The sequence below is a fragment of the Dermochelys coriacea genome, chromosome 9, assembly GCF_009764565.3.
Source record: "Dermochelys coriacea isolate rDerCor1 chromosome 9, rDerCor1.pri.v4, whole genome shotgun sequence".
NCBI lineage: Eukaryota > Metazoa > Chordata > Testudines > Dermochelyidae > Dermochelys > Dermochelys coriacea.
The window spans coordinates 49,885,431-49,906,930 of NC_050076.1; the positions used below are offsets into that span (position 1 = coordinate 49,885,431).

A 21,500-nucleotide genomic window follows, 5' to 3' on the forward strand; every position below is an offset into this window, starting at 1 on the left:
GGAGGGCATAGGACTGGGATGTGGCATTGAGGAGGGAGGAGACGAGGAGTAGGACAAAGAGAGGTTCACGGGACATCCTGTAAAAGAGTCTTAATTACTGTACACATCTGCTTCAGAATCTGAATGTTAAGTTTGGAAAACCAAGGATTCTCAAAAGCTGGACCTGAAACCTAAGCTGGGCCCCTTTGTTCATATGCATTATCATCTTGCCTGTGTTTTTTTTCCATAAGACCCCTCCCTCTTTCAGGGCACAGAACGGATGATGCTTTGTGAGCAGACATATATACACACTCATCATTCAATATGTGTGGCCCTATTGCCTTATTTACTGCACACCATTCAACCTTTACCCTCAATACAGTATTTCTTATGGGCACTCATTGGTGTAGCATCTGAGTGCTTCACAAGTGAAGGTAGCCTGTCTCACGGATGGTGGTGCAATCTCTGCAAAGCAGTAAAATGACTAGGTGGGAGTCAGTTTCAAGATTGCTGTGCTGATTTTATAGGATCAAATTCACTATCAATTTTGTGGGCATGGCTCCAATGTGACTTTACTGGTGCACAGTATCCACCTAAAACATGGTCAGGCCAAGCAAAAACTCCGGATATCATTGAATGGTACAAGCCTTGAGCACTAGGTACATCCAGTGTACCTTTGGGTCACATAGACCAACTGATAACATTCAGAGAACACCTCAAGAAGCTGAAAAAGGAAGTGAAGTCCTGGAATTGTGACCAGAAAATGGCCCACACAATGGGGAGCTGACCCCAAAACACTGAGCGACCAGTCTTGCTCTGTGCTCATCAACTATGGAGTATAATGTCATGTCTTAGAGGTTCCCCTTTTAATATATGCTCTGTGGCCTCTAGTGTTTCTACATAGTTTTTCTGGAACTCCATATCAGAGGTTTGCTGGAGTTCTTAGCTTATGTCCAACACAAGGAATGTTTAAACCAATAAGCCACTACCCTTTTAAGTCCTTTGTCATGTGCTAATACTGCCTCCATTCCTAAGCACTAGCATGTGTATCTAATATAAAGGGGTTTTGAATTGCAGGTAGGTTGAGAGTAGATGGTTCACAAGTGTCATTAACTCTGAAAGCCAAATCACTTCAAAAGCTGTGTCTTCCCCCTCCCCTCCTCCTGCTGGTAATAGCTCACCTTAAGTGATCACTCTCCTTACAGTGTGTATGGTAACACCCATTGTTTCATGTTCTCTGTGTATATAAATCTCCCCCCTGTATTTTCCACTGAATGCATCCGATGAAGTGAGCTGTAGCTCACAAAAGCTTATGCTCAAATAAATTTGTTAGTCTCTAAGGTGCCACAAGTACTCCTTACTAGGGTCATGGTTCCACTTTTCACCTAAGCTACGCAATGGTTTTAAGTTCTATTGGCAAACCTATTAATGAACCTGTACTAGGAGCAGAGCCCTACCAAACTCTGCATAGCTGCAAGCATGTAAGGCGTCAGACTAATTTTCTTATTGTCCGTGGAAATGCCCGATGTTGTCCCCAAGACAGGCTGCTATTTTTTGAATCTGCTTGTATTTCTTTGGTTTCAATTTCAGATTAGCACACAAACTTATCACAGACCATTTGTAACTACATCAGTTCCTGCTGAAAAGTGTTAGAACTCACCAAGATATCTTCTGGCTATTACAGAGAGGCCCAGAGTGCCATTTCAGGGAATGCTCTTTACATAAGACTCCCAAAGCTAGTAAGGGAATTACACAAGGCAAAAGCCATTAATTTGCCACAGCCATTATCCTGCCGTAAAAGAGGTCTTTTCCCTATCATTTTAATCTCTTTTTCTTGTCAAGATCCAGTGTAGAAAACCAGAATGAACGTGTTCCAGTGTCAAGGATATTTTCTAATTTTGTTAATGGATAAGAATCTTTTAAATTAAATTAATTTAGTTTGCTATAGTACAAGCATCTAATACTGTATTTTTATTTTTTGCTCCAACTATGCATCTATCCCCCCACTCACCTCCTTGTGCTTCCTCTCCTTCCATCCCCACCTCGCCTCCCTGCCCGCTATCCTTACCCAACTGTGCTCACTCACCTCCCTGCACTCCCTTTCCTTCCAGTCCACCCCATCTCCCTGCACTCCTCCCCCTCCATCCTCACCACACGGCTCACTCACCTCCGTAGGTTCCCTTTCTCCTCCTCCCTGCACTCCCTCCTCCCCACCGAGCTCCCATCCCTGTGCTCCCTCCCCCTCCCCGCCAGCTGTCAGAGGGGTAGTCCTGTTAGTCTGTATCCACAAAAACGACAAGGAGGCAGGTGGTACCTCAAAGACCTCTGCGGTGCTGCTGGCACATGCACGCTGTAACCCCCTCCCCCCGCACGAGGAAAAATTCGGGCGCGGGCGGCCTCAGTGGGCGCATGCGCACCCGTTTGGGCCATAGGCAGAGCGTTTGGATTTGGCCGATTTGTTAGAGCGGCTCCTGTGGCCGGGCCAGGCGCTAGCCCCTCCCTCGGCGATGGGCCGGGCTCGGCGGCGGTAGCGCTGGCCGCCTCGCGCGGGGTTGGGTGCCGTCGTTGCCGCGCGCGCCCCCAAGATGGCGTGTGTGCTGGAGACGCCGCTCCGCATGAGCGTCCTCTCGGTGAGTGCCCGGCCCTGCCCCCGCGGGGCCCTGGAGCCCGCTCGGCGGCTTGTCCTGTGCGGTGTCATGCAGGAGGGGGAAACCTGACGGAGCCCTAGGGGGGGCGCGGGCGGCCGGGGGCTCTGGCTCCCCCCTGCCCTTCCTTCCCGGGCGGCCCGGGGCCCTGGCTTCTTTACCGAGCTCAGCGTGGATCTGTCCCAGGCGAGCAGCGTTAGGTGCTGTCAGGCGGGGACGCTCCCCCAGACGTGCCCTGTTGGGCCCGCGGGCAGGGGCCTGGCTGTGCCAACCATCATGGCCTGGGCCTGTCAGTGCAGAGATAGGAAGCTGCCCCCTGGTGTGAGTGTGACCCCCCCCCCCCCAGTGCCCGACACCCGTGTGTCCCGTGCGGGGGAGAGACTCCACAGGGCCCAGGGTGGGGAGAGAGAGCCACCTCAGTTCGCCTTCTCGTCCCTCCTCGCTCTTCGTCTACTCCCGAGGACGGCGGGCCCCAGGCAAGATAAAGCACCTCCTTGTGGAGCTGGGGAGGATCCAGGAGGGACGCACTGAAGGGAAAAGAGATGGGGAAGCACATATGAGACATGCGGAAGAGGTGAGAAAGGATAGAGGAAATAGATAAAACTAGACAAATTGGAAAATAGCATGAAAGAGGGAGAGAATGTGTCTGTTGGAAAAAAGGAATAAAGAAATGAAAATGGTGCCTAAATGAAGACAGAAAACTTGTAGCTTAGTGTATGTATGCCTTTTGTGTATGTATCTGTATTTTATTATGTAGCTAATAGGTGCTTTATAGCTAGATGTGGGAAAGATGTAAGAGCCAAAACAGTATTTGTGTACTAACACTTTGTGTTGGATACTCTAATTAAAAAACTTGGTGTCTTGGATGTTAAATATTCAGGATTCTCTGGTTCTTTTTGTTGCAATGTATATAATTCTCAGTGGTGGTGGTTTTTTTTTTTTCCTGCTGCAGATATGGTAGTATTGCTTCCTTTTTTCAGAAAGTATCATTTTACCTTCTTCTACGTGTATAGGTGTTGAATCTACACAGTTTCACTATAAACTTTGCACCATATATAGAGATGCAGGGTCCTTGCTTATGAAAACTGCTGTCAATTCAGGGCTTTTGAAGCTCCCTTGCCCACTCATCACTGGCAAATAGTAATTTTGTCTTGGTCACTGAAGACTGCTCTTTGTAGCACTTCTGAGTGCTCTTCTGATGGCCATGTTGCTGCTGTCTTGTGAAGAGCCTCATCCACTGCTGCTATGCTGACATGTTGGTGTAGACAACATGTTGTCCTTGCTCTGCAGCACTGGAGTTTTAGAATGGAAAAACCCAGGAGTCGGAGCATGGAAGCATTTCCTTTTCCTGTTGGTCTGAAGGGAGGAGGTAACAGACAGAATACCCATGGTGGTTGCACTCTAGTGCACCCACCATTGCGCTGAGAAAAAGTGGGAGATTGTGATTAGAGAAAAAGGAAAAAGTGTTGTGGCGTTTCTTTGATTTTTTGTTATAATTGGCAGTGTTTTATATTTAAATGGAAAAATAAAGGAATACATTGCCCCTTCACCTCTGGGTATTTATTACTGAATGCAACTGTCCCACATCTTAAAATGAAAACATTGTGAACCAAAATCCTACTTGCCAGTCTGAAATGGGTACCTTAAAAGCTGAAGTATCTGTGTCTTTAATTTTGATTATTGAACTTTTAAGCAGTGTGAAGGCAAGTGCTACTTGTGTTTGAATAGAATAGTGCCAAGGTCATACCCCAGTTGCTATTTGTTTTTTATATTACCATTTCTGTTCGCTACTCTTTACAAGATTAAGGATATATATTTGAAACTATGAGCAAATAAATTCTGGTAACAATAACTATGAAAAATCTGGGGAGGTTTGAGAGACTCATTCTTATGGATATAGGTGATGAGATGTTCCTCCCAGCAGTGAGTGAACAAGTTAACCTTTGTGTGGCAGGGTTAGTACTAGTCAATAGGCTAAAGGACAGTCTAGATTAGAATCAGCACTTATTGGGAGGTCTTCATTTTGCATTTATACCCAGGGTTTGCTCTGGATATTTTTCTGGTGGTGGTGAAAGTCCACTACTGAGCCCATTCTACTCTCAAAAGCTTCATCCTTGGGACAAAAAGAAAAGGAGAACTAGTGGCACCTTAGAGACTAACAAATTTGTTTGAGCATAAGCTTTCGTGGGCTACAGCTCACTTTATCGGATACATTTGATGAAGTGAGCTGTAGCCCACGAAAGCTTATGCTCAAATAAATTTTAGTCTCTAAGGTGCCACTAGTACTCCTTTTCTTTTTGCGAATACAGACTAACACCGCTGCTACTCTGATCCTTGGGACAGATAGGCAAACGCTCCTGTAGAATGTAGGTGGCATAATGAAGCAGGGGGCCTTTTGGTTCTTTTTGCTTCTCCCAGATAGTCATGAGATGGTAGGGAGGAAGTTAATGGACATCCTTGAAATCCAGCTGGATAAAGAGGAGTAAACTAAATCCAAGGGCACATATTTCCCCACTCAAAATGCATGACGGAACTTAATTCCCTTTCATTCCTCAAGAAAGTCATTGGGCAGGAATGTGGGAAGCCTAATAAAGGGAATAGGTTCAGCTGGCAAATAATACCGTTTTTCCAGGTTGGCATCCATTCTTCCAAACTGGATGTCTGTAGTTGACTCTACATGTTAGTTTAGGAAAGACTAAATAAGTCATCAGACTTTCAGGAGTGCTGAGTACCAGCAAATTCCATTAAAGTCAGTGGAATCTCTGGGTGCTCTCCACCTTTGAAAATTAGGCCACCTTTTATTGTGGCCTGATGAATTTTCTGGGAAGTTAACAGTTTGCTGAGATGAAAGAAAAACACTTTGTTGTATGTCGTTGTGAACTTGGAGTTGAAGCTTTCCCTCCCTTCTTCCCTTCTCCCACCGTTGATTTGGGATGCTAGTCACTTGAATGCACTTCCAACCTTGGACATCTTAAGGGAAAATAAATGGCGCATAAATATTTAGCGGATACATATGTTGTTTCTGGGATCAGAGTTTTAAATTAGTCTTGTGAGGAATGCAGTGTGTATTGTTATGGTAGGTGTTGGACTTATCTATAGAAAGGCAGACTCTGTCAATGAAAGTGGCGAATGTGATGTGTGAGGGTAAGGTGTGTTGAAGAAGGATACCTTAACTGAGCACTCCCTTGTTTTTAGGGTTTATGTAGGTAGGTATTCTTCTTGAGCAACCTTAACTGTTTTATGAACTTTTTTTTCCTGTGTGGGGTTATAATACATTTCCACAAAAAAAAGTTAAGCAACTGGTAATGTTCTGCAAGTGTTGCCTTTCCATTCAACCGCAAAAAAGTGATTAAATTAAGGCAACGCTGACATCTAGACCAAACATGACTCATTTGCCTCAAACACAAACATTAGAATGCCCACACAATGCTTATATAATTCCTTTCATTCCCAATGTATGAATACCAAAATAAGCACATCCCATTCAAAATTGCACTCGCACACAATGTTAATTCCTAAGTTAGAAGTTGTTTGATTGTAAATATTATGCATTTGAATGTGATCGTGCAGTTCTGTCACTATCTTGTCTGGTAGGTTTTGTAGAGTTTTGTGTGTCATTGGGCATTGCTGTTAATTTGGAATTTGCCACTGCATGAATTGACAAAGTATAAATTCTCTCTTTCTCCGTAGGAGGTAACTGCTAGCAGTCGCCATTATGTTGACAGATTATTTGATCCTGATCCCCAGAAAGTCTTGCAAGGTGTCATGTAAGTAATATGAACTTGAGTTTGAAGTTCTATCATTAGTAGTCTAGGTTTGCTTGAAACCCAGCAGCTTTGCACTTGAAGGGAAAGAAAGAGGTACTCTGCAAATTTCTACATGAATTTATTTTGGAAAGTATTACATGGATCAAATACAAATACACAATCATATTTTAGTATATTATTGCTTTGTAGTGCATACTGTTGGTAGCGCAGCCTCACAATCACCAGAAGAGCAGCAGGTGTCCTTCTTTCAGGTCTGATTGGAATTCTGTCCTTATTCCATCACCACAGCAGATGCATCCACCCCCTGCTTCAACAGTCTTCCCTTGCTAGTATGTATAGAACATTGTATTGACCTTCTGACTCAGTCTCAGCACAGGGAAGCCTCTCTCAACTTGCTCAGGCAGAATTTATTTTTTCTCTCCCTCTAGCCTAGCATCAGTAGTAGTAGGGAGAAGGTGTTGATAGAAAGATTTTGAAGGAAAACTTTCAGGGTTTGTTGACTGATGCGATAAGGTTGTTTCCTGTCTCCACTTGGGTCCACAAATTCTTCATCCCTCTACCTTTACACAGCAACACTGCAAAAAAGGCCTTGAGCTGCCCAGGACTGACTTCCTTGCCTTTCAACTCTCTCTCACGTGTCCCAGAGTGTGTCTTGGCGCTAATGCCTGGCCCCTCTGTGGATTACTACCTTGAAAGTCCACAAACACACTACAACACTGCCTCTTGGGTCAGTCTGCTCTTACAGAACTGGAAACACCTCAGGCTCCCATCTGGCTCTTAAGCCTCAAGTTGTTCTCTGTTTAAACAGCAACTCTGACTTGGATCAAGACACACTTCCATACCCCAAATCATGCAGTGTAAATGTTACAGATTCTTTGTCTTCACTCAGTGAAGAAAAATCAGAGTCCATCTGCACTCTCCTTTTCCCCACGCTTGCTTTTTGAGAAGACCAAGGTCCAGTCTCACTTATGGTTACTTTCCAAGTCCATCTCATTCTCTAGCCAAATTTTGCCATAAGTCTCTAAGGAAAAATTGCAGTCAACCTCTTTGGATAACTCAATTAATCATCTAAAGCATTTCCCTAGATCAGAGGCATCAGACTCATTCTGTGGTGAGGACTTGATTACTTTTTCACTCAGGCTGTGGGCTGGGAGTAAAATTCACTGGCAAGAAGTGAATCTTGCAATCTAGTCTGACTATAGAATGTGCTCTTCAGTTAGTGAAGTTAAATATTGCATTAAAGACAATTCAAATAAATGCATTTTGTTTCCTCCCTTTTTGTCAAATTAGCTCTTTGTTCCCACTGTAGGCAGTCCTCCCCACACCCCCACCCCTTTTATAAACTTCTCTTGTCTCAATCCTGTATTCTGGACACTGCATCCTGCCTCTTTGTCACCACACTCCTCCCCATGGTACTTATATGCACTCCTTTCTCACCCACCCATCCCCTTTGGGGATCTGGGATCTCACCTCTTGCTTTCCCCACCTTTTGGGCACTAGCGCTGTGGGGGGCAGCAGGGGACACTTCTCCCCTAAACTTGTTACTCCAAACAGCCAGTTCTTCTGAGCCTGTTGCTGTGGGCCTTGGCAGCAATGTGTGAGGGAGAAGCTTCAAGGAATAGACTGCCTTGAAATTAGAGCAGTAGCCTCTGGGTGGTGGAGGCAGCCAATACTTTTAAAATTTTTAAATCAGTAGGTCCAGGTAACTTGTATCCAAGAGATTTTTAAAAAAGAGGTGGCTGAAGATCTTGCTTGAGCATTGATGTTCATTTTCAAAGGGTCTTGGAATTCTGGAAAAGTTCCAGAAGACTGGAAGAAAGCAAATATGCCAATATTTTAAGAGTAATTGGGATGACCTGTGTAATTATAGGCCTGTCAGTCTGACATCAACACCAAATAAGATAATGGAGCAGTTGATGTGGGACTCGATGAATATAGACATAAAGGACAGTAATATAGTTAATGCCAATCAACATGGGTTTTTGGACAATAGATCTTGTTAAACTAACTTGATATCTCTTTTTGATGAGATTATAAGTTTGACTGAGAAGGGTAACATGTTGATGTAATATATTTAGGGCTGGTCTACGCTCCAGAGATAAGTTGATGTAAGGCACCTTATGTTGACCTAACTCTGTAGGTGTCTACACTACAATGGTGCTCCCGCTGATGTAAGTCGCCCACTACATCGACCTAATAACTCCACCTCCATGAGAGGTGTAATGCTTTGTTCCATGTAATTAGGTGTAATTACATTGCCTGTTGGATGTCAGCCTGACCCCCGCATCCCTTACCAGGAGGCTGTCAGTCTTGGGTTCTTCTCTGCCCCTCTCCCCCAGTCCCTCACTGGGAGGCTGTTGGGCTCTCCTTCCCCTCCCTCCCTCAAATACCTCACTGGGAGGTGACAGCAGGGATCCAGACTGGCAGCCCCAGAAGCGGGGCTGGTGCTCTGGGCTGTGAGCACCACACTGGGCTGTCAGTGCCCTACAATGCCTCATTTCAGTTGGTGGAAGAGCTGGTGAGGACCTGCACTGCCAACAGAAGGGGCCACTATGGACATGAAAAGCTGCAGTAATTACTGTGGATGCTATATGTCAACTTGACTTAATTTTGTAGTGTAGACAAGGCCTTAGACTTCCATGAGGCATTTGACTTGGTACTGCACAACATGTTAATTTAAAAAAAAAAAAATAGAATGATATCAAATTAACATGGCACATGTTAAATTAATTAAAACCTGGCTAACTGATAGGTCTCTAAATATAATTGTAAACAGGGAATCGTCGTGGAGTGGGCGTGTTTTTACTGGGTTGCCACAGGGATTGGTTTTTGACCCTATACTATTTAACATTTTTATTAATGACCTGGAAGAAAACATAAAATTATCACTGATAATTTGCAGGTAACACAACAAATGGGGGAGTGGTTAATAATAAAGAGGATAAGTCATTGATACAGTGATCTGGATTGCTTGGTAAGCAGGTGCAAGCAAACAATATGCTTTTTAATATGGTTAAATGTAAACATATACATCTAGGAACAAAGAATGTAGGCTACACTTACAGAATGGAGGACTCTATCCTGGGAAACAGTGACTCTGAAAAGGATTGAGGATATTGATGGATAATCAAGCTGAACATGAGGAGCTCCCAGTAGCACACTGTGCCAAATGAGCCAATGCAATCCTTGGATGCATAAACAGGGGAATCTCGAGTAGGAGTAGAGAGGTTATATTACCTCTGTATTTGGCACTGGTGTGACCGCTGCTGCAATACTGTGTCTAGTTCTGGTTTCCACAATTCTGGAAGAATGATGATAAATTAGAGAGGTTCAGAGAAGAGCCTCAAAAATGATGAAAGAATTAGAAAACATGCCTTATAGTGACAGACTGAAGGAGCTCAATCTATTTAGCTGAACAAAGAGCATAAGGGGTGACTTGATTAGTCTATAATTGTCTAGGTGGGTAACAAATATTTGATAATAGGCTCTTCAGTGTAGCAGAGAAATGTATAACATGACCCAGTGGCTGAAAGTTGAAGCTAGACAAATTCAGGCTTGAAATAAGGTGTAAAATAACAGTGAGTAGTTAATCAGTGGAGCAATTTATCAAGGGTTATGGTGGATTCTCCATAACTGGTGGTAATTAAATCAAGATTGGATGTTTTTCTAAAATATATGCTCTAAGAATTATTTTGGGGAAGTACTATGGTCTGTGTTACACAGAAGGTCAGCCTCCATGATCACAGTGGTCCCTTTTGGCTTTGGAATTTATGAAGAAGATATGCTGAGCACTTGCAGCAGCCACAGACTTCAGTGAGACTTGTGTGTCCACTAGGGCCATAGGACCTGTGTGTGGATGGGGCATAGGGTGACCAGATGTCCCGATTTTATAGGGACAGTCTCAATATTTGGGGCTTTCTTATACAAGTGCCTACTATCTCTTCCCCTCCCCCCCCGCAAGCCCCTGTCCCAATTTTTCACACTTGCTGTCTGGTCACCCTAGTGGAGCATTCTCATTGCAGGCAGATTTTTTGGAGAACAGAGGTGCCAGCCTCTAACGAAGCTCTGAGCATCTGCATATAACTTGGTCAAATCTGGGTGGATTTTTCGGAGGGAAAGCAAAAGCCAGGCACATCTGACGCTAATGCAAACCCCACCAAATTTCAAGTCCATGTTCCAAAGCCTGTAGGTGCTAATGCTTCTGAATTAAACTTGGGAAACTTTTTTAGCACTGGTCAAATGTGTATTTCCCTTCATTCTTGGATATGACTGAACAACTTTTACTGATGCTTTCCAAAATGTCAACCTGAGGCAGGCGCGCGCACACACAAAGGATATGGAAAGTTTTTACCTGAATAGCTTGGCAAAGTTATAAACAATTGAAAAACAGGTTTTTTGTAATGGAAAAGTGTTAGACAACAGTAGCTACCGGTTCTGCCTAGAATTTCCTTGTTTTTCCTTGGCTTTTAGGGAGGAAAAATCAGGAAGAGATGAAAACACTAATCTTTTTGATGACCTTGCTTAAATAGTGGTACAGAGAAAAGCAAACACAAACTGACAAGCAAATCCAATTAAAATTGTGTCTGTAAATATATAATTCCATGGATTGCACTGTAACTGTAAGATTGGTGGAAATTTTTTAGTGCACCTGGTGCAAATACTGTTTTCTTAACACTAACTCCTTCTTAGTTGGCATGGTGACTAGCCTTCAGTTAGGAACACACACACGCAATCTTAGTCTTCTAAAGTTTATTTTAATGTGTTTTTTTTTTTTAAAGGTATTTCAGTTGTTTTGCCCTTATCTCAGAGATGGGCAAACTACAGCTCGTGGGACCGTCCTGCCCGGCCCCTGAGCTCTTGTCCAGGGAGGCTAGCCCCTGGCCCCTCCCCTGCTGTCCCCCCGCCCCCGCAGCCTCGCCACTCTGCCAGCGCTCTGGCCCGCCGCTCCTGCTGGGCAGCATGGCTGCAAGCTCCTGCTGCTCTGAGCAGCTTGGTAGGAGGGAGGGGGGTTGCATAAAGGGCAGGCAGTCCCAGGGGGCAGTCAGGGGACAGGGAGCAGGGGTTGGAGGTTCTCGGGGGGGGCAGTCAGAGGACAGGGAACGGGGGGGTTGGAAAGGTGTGGGAGTCCCGGGGGGCCTGTCAGGGATGGGGGTGTGAATGGGGTCGGGACAGGGAGCAGGGATGTTGAATAGGGGTTGGGGCAGACAGGGAACGGAGGGGGGTTGGATAGGTGTGGGAGTCCCAGGGGGTCTGTCACGGCACGGGAAGGTCCCGGGCGGGGGTGTTCAGGGAACAAGGAGCAGGGGGAGTTGGATGGGTTGAGGGTTCTAAGGGGGGCAGTCAGGGGGCGGGAAGTGGGAGGGGGCAGATAGGGGGAGGGGCCAGGCTGTTTGTGGAGGCACAGCCTTCCCTACCCAGCCCTCCATACAGTTTCGCAACCCTGATGTGGCCCTTGGACCAAAAAGCTTGCCCACCCCTGCCTTATCTAAATCCCCCAAAAGGTCCAACATGAAAATGCTTTGGCTGTAAAGTGAGAATTTATTGAAAAAATTCTAAGTGAGTGAAAATAGAGGGCCTTAATGGCAGTCTGAACATTGCTTTGGATAGAGCACTTTCTAATAGTGAACACCTGAAGATGAGAAACCATTTGAAAAAAATTGGGGTACAGTTTTACTTAATCCAACTACTGAAAGGTTAGAGTTGTGAAATGCATGAACTGAACTTAGAGGTCTTGTGTATCTTGCCTTTCTGCTAGTTCGAAGGGTTTTGAATAGTTAAAAATGAATTTTTTATGCTTTCTGCATTTTCAAAGTCTAAGATCAATTACATATTGTTACAGTTTGAGAGAAGTTAAGAAATTTTGTTCTATTGAGTTGTCTGGAAGCTGGTAATGTAACAGACTGCTGGTCTTCCCTGAAACTCATTGAGAATCATGTGTATAATAAAAGCAACTAATGTAAAAAATCCAAGTGAGTGCTCTGTGGTTTTTAGTATACAACAGTAACTTTCTGGACCATATTAGACTGCAAACTAAGCATTTCAACCCGAGCTTGGCTGGGATGTAGAACTGTTATATTAGACAGCTGCCACTTGTATGGAGTAATCCTGCCTTCTTATCCTAGGTACTATCTAACCCCCACCACGATTTGAGCACCTTACTGTCTCTTAATGTATTTATTATCATAATATCCCTGTGAGGTAGGAAAGTGCTATTATTTCCACTCTACAGCTGGGGAACCAGAAGCATAGAGGCTGCTGTTTGCAGTGGTGTTGTCGCTGTGTTGGTCTCAGACACAAGGTGGGTGAGATAATATCTTTTATTGGATCACCTTCTGTTGCTGGAAAACCTGGGGTCTTCAAGCTTGTCTTTTCCACCAACAGAAGTTGGTCTCACATGCAGGTTGTAACCTTCACTAAAATTAAACAGGAAGACTGTGGCGGAGCAGGGAGTTGAACCCTTGTCTCCAGCGTCCCAGACTTGCACCCTAATCACTGGACTATCCTTCCTTCCTCTCCCCCTTGGTAAGAAGTAACTTTTCCCTACTCCCATCAGAACTGTGCTTCTGATTTCACATTACCAAGGTTTAATGTTTTCCTCACAGCTGACTTACTTTAGATGCTGGATGAAGTGGGTGGGCATGATCAAGTGGTCCATCTGACTTCATCAGTAATGACTCGCTTCCACGTGTGATTCTAACGTGAAGTGGTATGGGTTTTTGCTCATTTGAATGAGCTGGGGCATAGTGGAAACCTGGAGATCTGGGTTTTGTGGCCAAAGATGTTGGAAAGTACCGTGTCCTGAAGCAGTGTTCAGCTCTGTAGGTGCAGAATGGAGATCTGAAAGACTTAGATAGAATCTGTGGAAACAGGGCGCAATTCTATAAAATTTATTTAGTACCTCAGAGTAATTTACCAGGGTTTGTTTTTCTTTCTGGATTTACAGAGATATGAAAAATGCTGTAATTGGAAACAACAAACAAAAAGCGAACTTGATTGTTTTGGGAGCAGTTCCAAGGTATGTCCTCTGCTACTCTTTTTTTCACTAATTCACAATAGGTAGGGAATAAAGATCTCTACATCACAGGCTCTGCTTTTGCCCTGATTTTGAAAGCTGTAGTTGACAGATTACTTTCACTAATGTAATTTTTAGAAACTTGGAATATCTAAGTTCATGTATTATAGAACAGGTGATTGAGTAAATATGCTTATCATTTGGAACGTTAAGGAATTCATTAAAGCAACCTTAGGCTGGTAGGTTTTCATAACAATATGCCAAGTACAAAATCTAATTTCAAACTTTTACAACACTGATGATAGATAAGTGATTATATTTTACTCCCATGCTGTAGCAAATCACTCTGTGAGATGGCTAGCAGAATTTTGCAATTTTACGTTAAAGGTACGATTCTAAAGCAATAATGTAATAAACACACAGATAACCTTGGCTTCTGTCCCTTATCCAGTTCAGAGAATAACAAAAATAAAGAAATAATTTCACAGTATCACCAACTTATTGCTTCAGCAAGTGTTAATGCTTCCTGGTTCCACTGGTACAAATTAATGGGATGCTTCTTTTGTGCTTCTCTGGTAGCCAATGAGAAATTGTCATTTTGTGACTCTTCCCTTCCCCTCCATGAGGCTTGGCTGTCATTCAGCCTTTAGCTGCAGCGAGGTGACAGGAGGGGGAATATGTGGAAGAACAGAGTGCACCAATTGTGCTGTCATTGTGCAGCCCATTCTTGGTCCCAACTCAGGTCCCGGTCCCGCCTCGTGAGGCAGGTTCTGGTGGCTCATGAAAGAGTGGCTTGCATTAACAGGACCTATCTGCTCTTCCCTGACAGGATAGTGAGCTTGCAGGGTGATGCTAGTCTTCCAGATTCCCCAGGAGTTTACACTGATGAAAAGGCTCTCCAAAATCTGGTGAACTTTCCCTCTTCCTTCCCTCCTTACCAAATGCAAATAGCGTAAAGGAAAACCCTAGCTTCAGGGTTGGTAAAAACCAGGTATTTGCTGGAGTACAGGCAGAGTTCAGGGTAGATTCCACCCCCCCTCGCAAAGATGCCCCTGGGGTTCTCTCTGTGGCAGAGCACTCTTCCTCTTGAACCTTCTAACAGGTGTATCTATTCTCCTGTTCTTGAATCTGGCTTTCCTTCAAATTGAGCAGACCTTCCAAGCCTTTGTGTGCCTCTTATTGTCCCATCCTCTGCTATTTGCTGTGCATACAGAGCGTGGGGAGATTCCCCCTTCTTCTGAGCCTGATACTGAAATTCCAGAGTCTGTATCCCAAATTCCAGAGTCTGCCAAGATCCTCAATGTCATGAAAATGTGTTTAGGATCCTAAAGAGTCAACCTGTAACTAGAAAAAGATTCTCCATTTATCCTGATAAAACCTATAGGGAAAAGACCTTGCCTGTCTTCATTTTGTACTCTTGGGGGCATTCTGCGCTAAAAAATTAAAAATTCTGCAAATTTTATTTGTCAAAATAACACTACATAATCATGCCAGTTTCAATTATTTTGGTAATTTATTTCAAAATACCTGTCAGCAAATATGTCTGTAACAATACATACATACACACACACACACACACACACTCTCTCTCTCTCTCTCTCTCTCTCTCTCTCTCTCTCGCTCTTCTCCCCCCCAGGAGTACCAAGTTAAAGGAACCCCTATGACAACCTAGTTTCTCTTTCTCTGTCCCCTTCCATGCCATCAGAGCCCAACCGGGGGGCCAGATACTCACAGCTACTCCCCCTAAGAGCCCAGCCATGGAGCTCCCCACCCAGACAATACACTCAACACCCCTCCCCTCCGGAGCCCAGTCGCGGGAGCCCCCCCTTGCCCAGACACCTGCCCCCTCTCCTCCCCAGAGCCCAGCTGTGGCCCCCCCAGCCCAGAAAGCTACCCCCATCCACCCCAGAGCCCAGGGATCCAGAGGGAGAAACAGCCTGATGCTTGGTCCCAGGCATGCATGGAGTTTCCTGCATGTCTCTATCTCCTTCCCTCAGGGGAAGCTGGGAATTGCAGCTGCCAGGAACCCTCTAGTTGCCTCCCCCTCTCCCCAGGAGTGTCTTCTATATGTGAGATGGGCTCTGCCGGGTCCAGAGGCCCCTAGTGGCAGCCAGAAGCACTGCAGCCAATTTCTGTGGGGGAAAGGAAATTCTGCATGCACAACATTCATTTCTGCGAAATTCTGCATTGCGCAGTGGTACAGAATTCCTCAAGAGTAATTTTGGTAAAGATCATGCTGGGAAGTATCCTATATTTTAGGGCCATGTTTATTAATAAATATAAGTTGGACTGGTAGACCCCTGGGAAGACTTTTCTCCCTGGCTGGATCGTTCAATGACAGCGTCTCCCAAATAATCCTCTGTCCCTTTAGAGGCTGATATAGTCACCCCAGGGCCTCTTAGACAGAGATAAATCGGATCACAGAATACTACTTGGAAGACTCCTTTTGCTTCCTATAATGTGGTAGTGAAATTTAAGTTTAAAAAAAAAAAGGAATGAATGAATTCCAAACCCAAGTCCCCAGTGAACCTTTACAGTCCAGTTCCTTTTGGAAATCCAGCAAGCACACCAGACCTTCCCAGACTAGGGTTCAGAATAAGCACCCCCTTGATGTCAGTTCACTCTGTTCAGTAGGGTAAATTAAGGAGCTGATTTCAACACCACCTCTTCTCCCCCCCCCCCCCCCCCCCCAAAAAAAAAAAAAAGAAATTAGACTGCATTTACTCAGGGCAAATTGATTCTCTCCATAGTGACATGGGGGGTATATTACAGAATTCTTCTCTCCCTCCCTCAATGGATAGCCAGATAGAAGAATTCTGTAACACCCCCCATGTCACTATGGAGAGAATCAGTTTGCCCTGAGTATATATAAATAAAATATCCCCAGCCTCTTCTTTCCTCAATGTAATTATTTTCTGTCCCTTTCCCTGTGCTTCCCTCAGGATTCTTTTGACAAGTTTTCAATTTGTCTCCTTGACAAAGGAGCCACTTACTAATTTTCCCATCCTGATTATTTCTTAGGAGCATCCTTAACTTTTTTCCATTTCTCAAAAAACAAGGACGACACTCATCTAAAACTACAAAACTAGTTAGTTCATTAGTCCATTGTCAAAAATTAAAATGGAATCCCATGTCCTCCCTGTCAGCCTTCAGAGCAAGGGTTTTTCTGGTGAATATAGATGTGCAAGGTACTTTTCTTCACATCTGTATACCATCAAAAGTTATAGCATTTTTCAATAGGATGACCTAATTTCCAATAAGTTTTTACCTTTCAGCTTTGCAGCCATCACAAAAACTTTCATAAAAATGATGTGGTTGCACTTTCCTTGAGAGAAGGAATCTTAATATAATCCCATATTTCAGCTACCTAGTAATAGATCCTTTCTAAGAAACACTATGGGAGGTGACCAGATACAAATAACTTTTAGTCTCTGGATTTGATCAGTGTAACAAAGACTTTTGATGCCTCAATATCTGTCTTGCTTTGAAGCACTTGCAGAAATTTTAAAAACTGTTACTCCCGTTGCCTGACAGGGTGGAGTAGCTGGAATAGCTCAGTAATTTTTGCATGTCTAGGAAATGGTCAAGGTGAGATCACTTGCCTCTCTACTGGGCCTTGTTGTATCTTGTCAAGGTTCCCCCACTCTTCTCCTTCCCCAGTCCAGTTACACCTCAAATCCTTAGAGCAGTTTTTACTCTGTGTTGACTATGTGTTTTGGGATGCTGGTGCATCCGTAGTCTCAGTGAAGAGATGCTCCAAACAATGGATTGGCCAGATACGAATGGGACGCCCCTACAAAATCTTCTTGGGATGTATCTGACCATAGATGATAGTTTTATATGATGTAGAGAAAGGACTTAGTTTGAAAATTACACAAGGTGTCTGGTACCTAATGAAAAGAAATTTATATGTTACTATTGTGGAACAGATCCATGTTGGCTTTCAGAAACAAATCTTAGTTACCATCTTCTGCTACTGCTGTGCAGTCTGTCTTCAGCCTGTGGGAACTGCCCCTGTTTAAACAAAGCAGAAAAACCATGCTTCTTGGTGGAAAGAAACCTTAAAGTTCTTCAAGTGAATGCTCATGTGCATTCCAATAGGTGTGTGTGCAGGCCACGTGCATGATCGTTGGAAGTTTTTTCCCCTAGCGGTACCCGTCGGGTCGGCTGTGGAGACCCCTGGAGTGGCGCCTTTATGGCAGTGTATATAGGTCCCTGTCGACCTGCTGCCTGCTCAGTTCCTTCTTGCTGCCAGTGACGGTCTTTGGAACAGCTCAATCTCTTGCATTCGCTGGTGCCTACCTAATGGTTCCCTTTTCTTCGTTGTACTTAGTTGTTAGTTCGTTATATAGTAGTTTGTAGTTAGTTGGACTTAACTTTGGGGGGCTTCCCCCTGCCCTAGTTTCCCCAGACACTGGGGCATGCCTCAGTCACAGGGGTTTAAGGCGTGTGAGAGGTGTGAGAAACCTATGCCCACAGGTGATCCGCACGCTGCCTGTCTCGAGTGTTTAGGAGAGGGCCATCAGACAGATAAGTGCCGAATTTGCAGGCGCTTTAGACTCAGTCCCGTTTTCTTTTAGTCCTATCGTTTGAAGCTATCCCAGATGGAGTCATCCCTCTGCCCACAGCTGGCACAGAAGCAGCATGGGCATCATTGGTGCGCAGCACCCTGGCCTCAGTGCGGAATGTCCCGGCACCAAAGAAGGACTCCTCTAAGGAGCACCAGCGCTGCTCCCCAACTCATAAGGTCAGTGCTACCAGTCGGCACTGATCACAGTCCCCGGTGCCGCATAAGAAAAAGAAGGCAGATGGGTCGTTCCCCTTCAAGAAGCTGCATGGGGACTCCAGCGGGGTGCGTCCTCTGGTGGGACACCGACGGTCTGAGCCTCAAGACCCTGCACCATTGACTCCGGCCCCAACTGGAGGCCCGTCAAGTCTGGTACTGGTGGGCTTCTCGACTCAGGAGGATTTGGAGGAAGAACTCTACCTTCCCTCCATGCTGGATACCTACGAGGCAGCACGGGACCTCATTGCCACAACAGTGGAGTCCCCAGCACTGCAAGCTCAGGCATCATCGGCGGCGGCAGCATCAGCTGCAGCGTCTTTCCAGGCTGGCAATGGTGGCATCTGCAGCCTGTGCCCTCTCCTCCCCCCCAGCAATGTTGCTGGCTTGCCGGACCCCACATGTGACGGGGCTCTGGGCTGTCACGTTCAGGTGCAGCACGTGAACCAGGCTATCAGTGAAACTAGAGCCACCTCCAGTCATGGGAGGCTCCGAGGTACCTGACCCAGCCTCCATAGAGCCAGAAGAACAAGAAGACCCTATGCCACGGGCTGCCGCTTCTTCCTCGCCAGATGAGGCGGTGGAGGGCATCATTACCATCCTACCAGCGAGGAACACCAGGACCTTCTTAGGAGGGTGACCCTAAACCTCAGTCTTCAGGCAGAGGAGGTCATGGAGGGTTCTGACACGATGGTGGATATCCTTGCCCTGGAGGGTCCTTCTAGGGTGGCTTTGCTCCTAATAAGAACAATCCATAACACCACTAAGGTGCTCCAGCAGACTCTGGCCTCTATACCACCCACCGCTAAAGAGGTAGAAAGACGCTATTTTGTGCCACAGAAAGGATACACACACCTTTTCACAAAGAGAAGCAAGGACAGCCAGGTCCCGTGCCTAAGTCCTGGGATGCTAAGAAGCCGGACCTTTTTGGCTGAAAGATCTTCTCGACTGGGGGCTCCAGCTTTGAGTGGCCAAACAGCAAGCAGTACTCAGCCACTATACTTTCAACTCTTGGAGCTCATTGGCAAAGTTCCAGGAGTTGCTTCCGGCTGACTTGCGCAAGGAGTTTAGCTCGCTCCTTGAGGAGAGCAGGGTGGTCTCCAGAACCTCCCTCCAGGCCGCGTTAGATGTGACAGACTCAGCGGCTCAGACCATGGCCACCACCATTACAATGAGGCGCAATGTATGGCTCCAGGTATCGGAGCTGGGAAGTAGGGAACTCTCCACTCGTGCCACGTACCTGAAAAATGCTTCCACTTTGCCCATCTGGTCTCTGCAGAGGGGAACCGAACCACGGCTAGCCCCAGTTGCCCTTATTTTGAACTACCTGTTATACCTCAAGCAGCAGGGGTTGGCATATCATCTCTCAGGGTACACCTGGCTGCCATTTCGGCCATTCACCGGGGGGCAGCAGATAGGTCAGTCTTTGGTAATCCCATGGTGGGCCGGTTTCTCAAGGGCTTGGGCAGACTTTATCCGTAGGTACAATGGCCCGTTCCCCAGTGGGACCTCAACCTGGTTGTGTCTGCACTCATGTCGCTACAGCTCCTTATTGCAATCGCAGAAAGGATGAGGGGGCGTCCGATCTCATCCCAGCGCATTTCATCATGGATCACGTCCTGCATCAGAACTTGCTACAACCTGGCTAAGATTCCAGCCCCTCCGCTTATGGCACACTCCACAAGAGCGCAGGCGTCATCCGCAGTATTCCTGGCACAGGTCCCTGTCCAGGACATATGCAAGGCAGCAACATGGTCTTCCATCCACACCTTCAGGTCACACTACGTCATTACCCACAGACAAGGGATGATACAGACTTTGGCAGGGCAGTCCTGCACTCAGCAACCAGGTGATCTGACCCCTCCCTGAGGGAAACTGCTTGGAAGTCACCTATTGGAATGCACATGAGCGATCACTCAAAGAAGAAAAAACTGTTACCTACCTCTCATAACTGTTGTTCTTCGAGATGTGTTGCTCATGTCCATTCCAAATCCTGCCTGCCTCCCCTCTGTTGGAGTATTCCAGCAAGAAGGAACTGAGCAGGCGGTGAGTCGGCAGGGATCTATATACACTGCCATAAAGACGCCACTCCAGAGGTCTCCACAGCTGACCCGACGGGTACTGCTAGGGGAAAAACCTTTCAACGATCGTACATGCGGTGCACACACATTGCTATTGGAATGGATGTGAGCAACGCATTTAGAAGAACAGTTTTGAGAAGGTAGGTAACCGTTTTTCCCTCCAGCTCTCCTCATAGTAATAAAGGAAAACACTGAGGAAGACTAGCTGAGTTAAATCCATCTAAGTGAATGGGCTCTTAAGAGGAACACCTTTCAGCTATTCACCGCAAGAAACAACAGAAAGATGGATAAGTTTAATAACGTATATGGAGACCATGAAATGATCATGCAGGATGCTGACTTGATTCCTTGAAGATGGGTTGCCATTTGTGTTCACTGCTTGACATTTAATCTGTGGAGAATGCTAAGAAAAATAAGATCAGTTATCGTAGTAGTAATTGAAAACCTTATCCATGAGCTGGGCCCAATTGCACTAAGCACTGTCATTCTGCCCCAAGACGTACAAGAGGGAAAAAAAAATCCTACTGGTATGTGGGTCTTGATTTCCCCAAATCACGATTTCCTTTCCTCTGCTGAAGGATATGTTGACCTAAGTCCCTTCCCCATATACTGACAAGGCTTCTTTTTCTATGGACTTGATTTGTGAGAGAAACATGTTGAGACTTGATTTAGGAAAGTTATTAAAATGTTCTTGTTGCCTAGAAAGAGAGGCACTTTAATAATATGAACAGGGTTTGGATCATTTTCTCCCAATGGCATTCTTAGAGTAAAGGAGTTGTACTTTCCTACTGTCATTAGCTTTTTCCTGTTTAAAATTTCTTTTTGCACCCAGATTAAATGTCTAAAGAGATTAAGGAAGGATGTAGAGAGTCCTGGTGTGCTCTTGCACCTAGTGTTCCATCTTTGAGGAAATGTGTACCTCTAGGTTCCATGAACCTCCCTGGAGCCTTATCGTAGTACTTGTAGTTCTTTGTCACTCTCCTCTCTTCCCGGTCACCCTACTTTCTTGGAAGGTATCATTTTTGTGGTTGAGACCTTGGCCAGGAAGTTGAGGCAGCTGACCATGGATTCTTGTGTACCCTCTCATGATTTTTTTATTTGGTTAAAGTAGTGATGACTATATGCTAGAACTTCCTTCCCAAAGTCTTCTCTCCCTTTCACCATAATTGTAGTCAGAACAATCTGCCCTATGAGATACATTAGACTGAAATCATGTAGCAGAGTCCACAGATT

General features: G+C 45.4%; 1 protein-coding gene across 30 annotated transcripts in view; it reads left to right on the forward strand.

Annotated features, from left to right (window-relative positions):
• The first annotated feature begins 2,371 nt into the window (after window positions 1-2,371).
• ARMC8 (armadillo repeat containing 8) overlaps window positions 2,372-21,500 on the forward strand; it is a 192,342-nt gene continuing 173,213 nt past the window's right edge. For 12 of the 30 annotated variants that reach the window (XM_038415458.2, XM_043492831.1, XM_043492835.1 and 9 more), the window contains exons 1-3: window positions 2,379-2,609; window positions 6,315-6,391; window positions 13,335-13,406. In XM_038415458.2, coding sequence (XP_038271386.1) covers window positions 2,565-2,609; window positions 6,315-6,391; window positions 13,335-13,406 — 194 coding nt within the window. In that variant the 5' untranslated portion in view covers window positions 2,379-2,564. Of the gene's footprint in view, window positions 3,199-6,314; window positions 6,392-13,334; window positions 13,407-21,500 lie in introns of those variants that run through there. The other 18 variants (XM_043492813.1, XM_043492830.1, XM_043492825.1 and 15 more) reach the window with 8 other exon arrangements.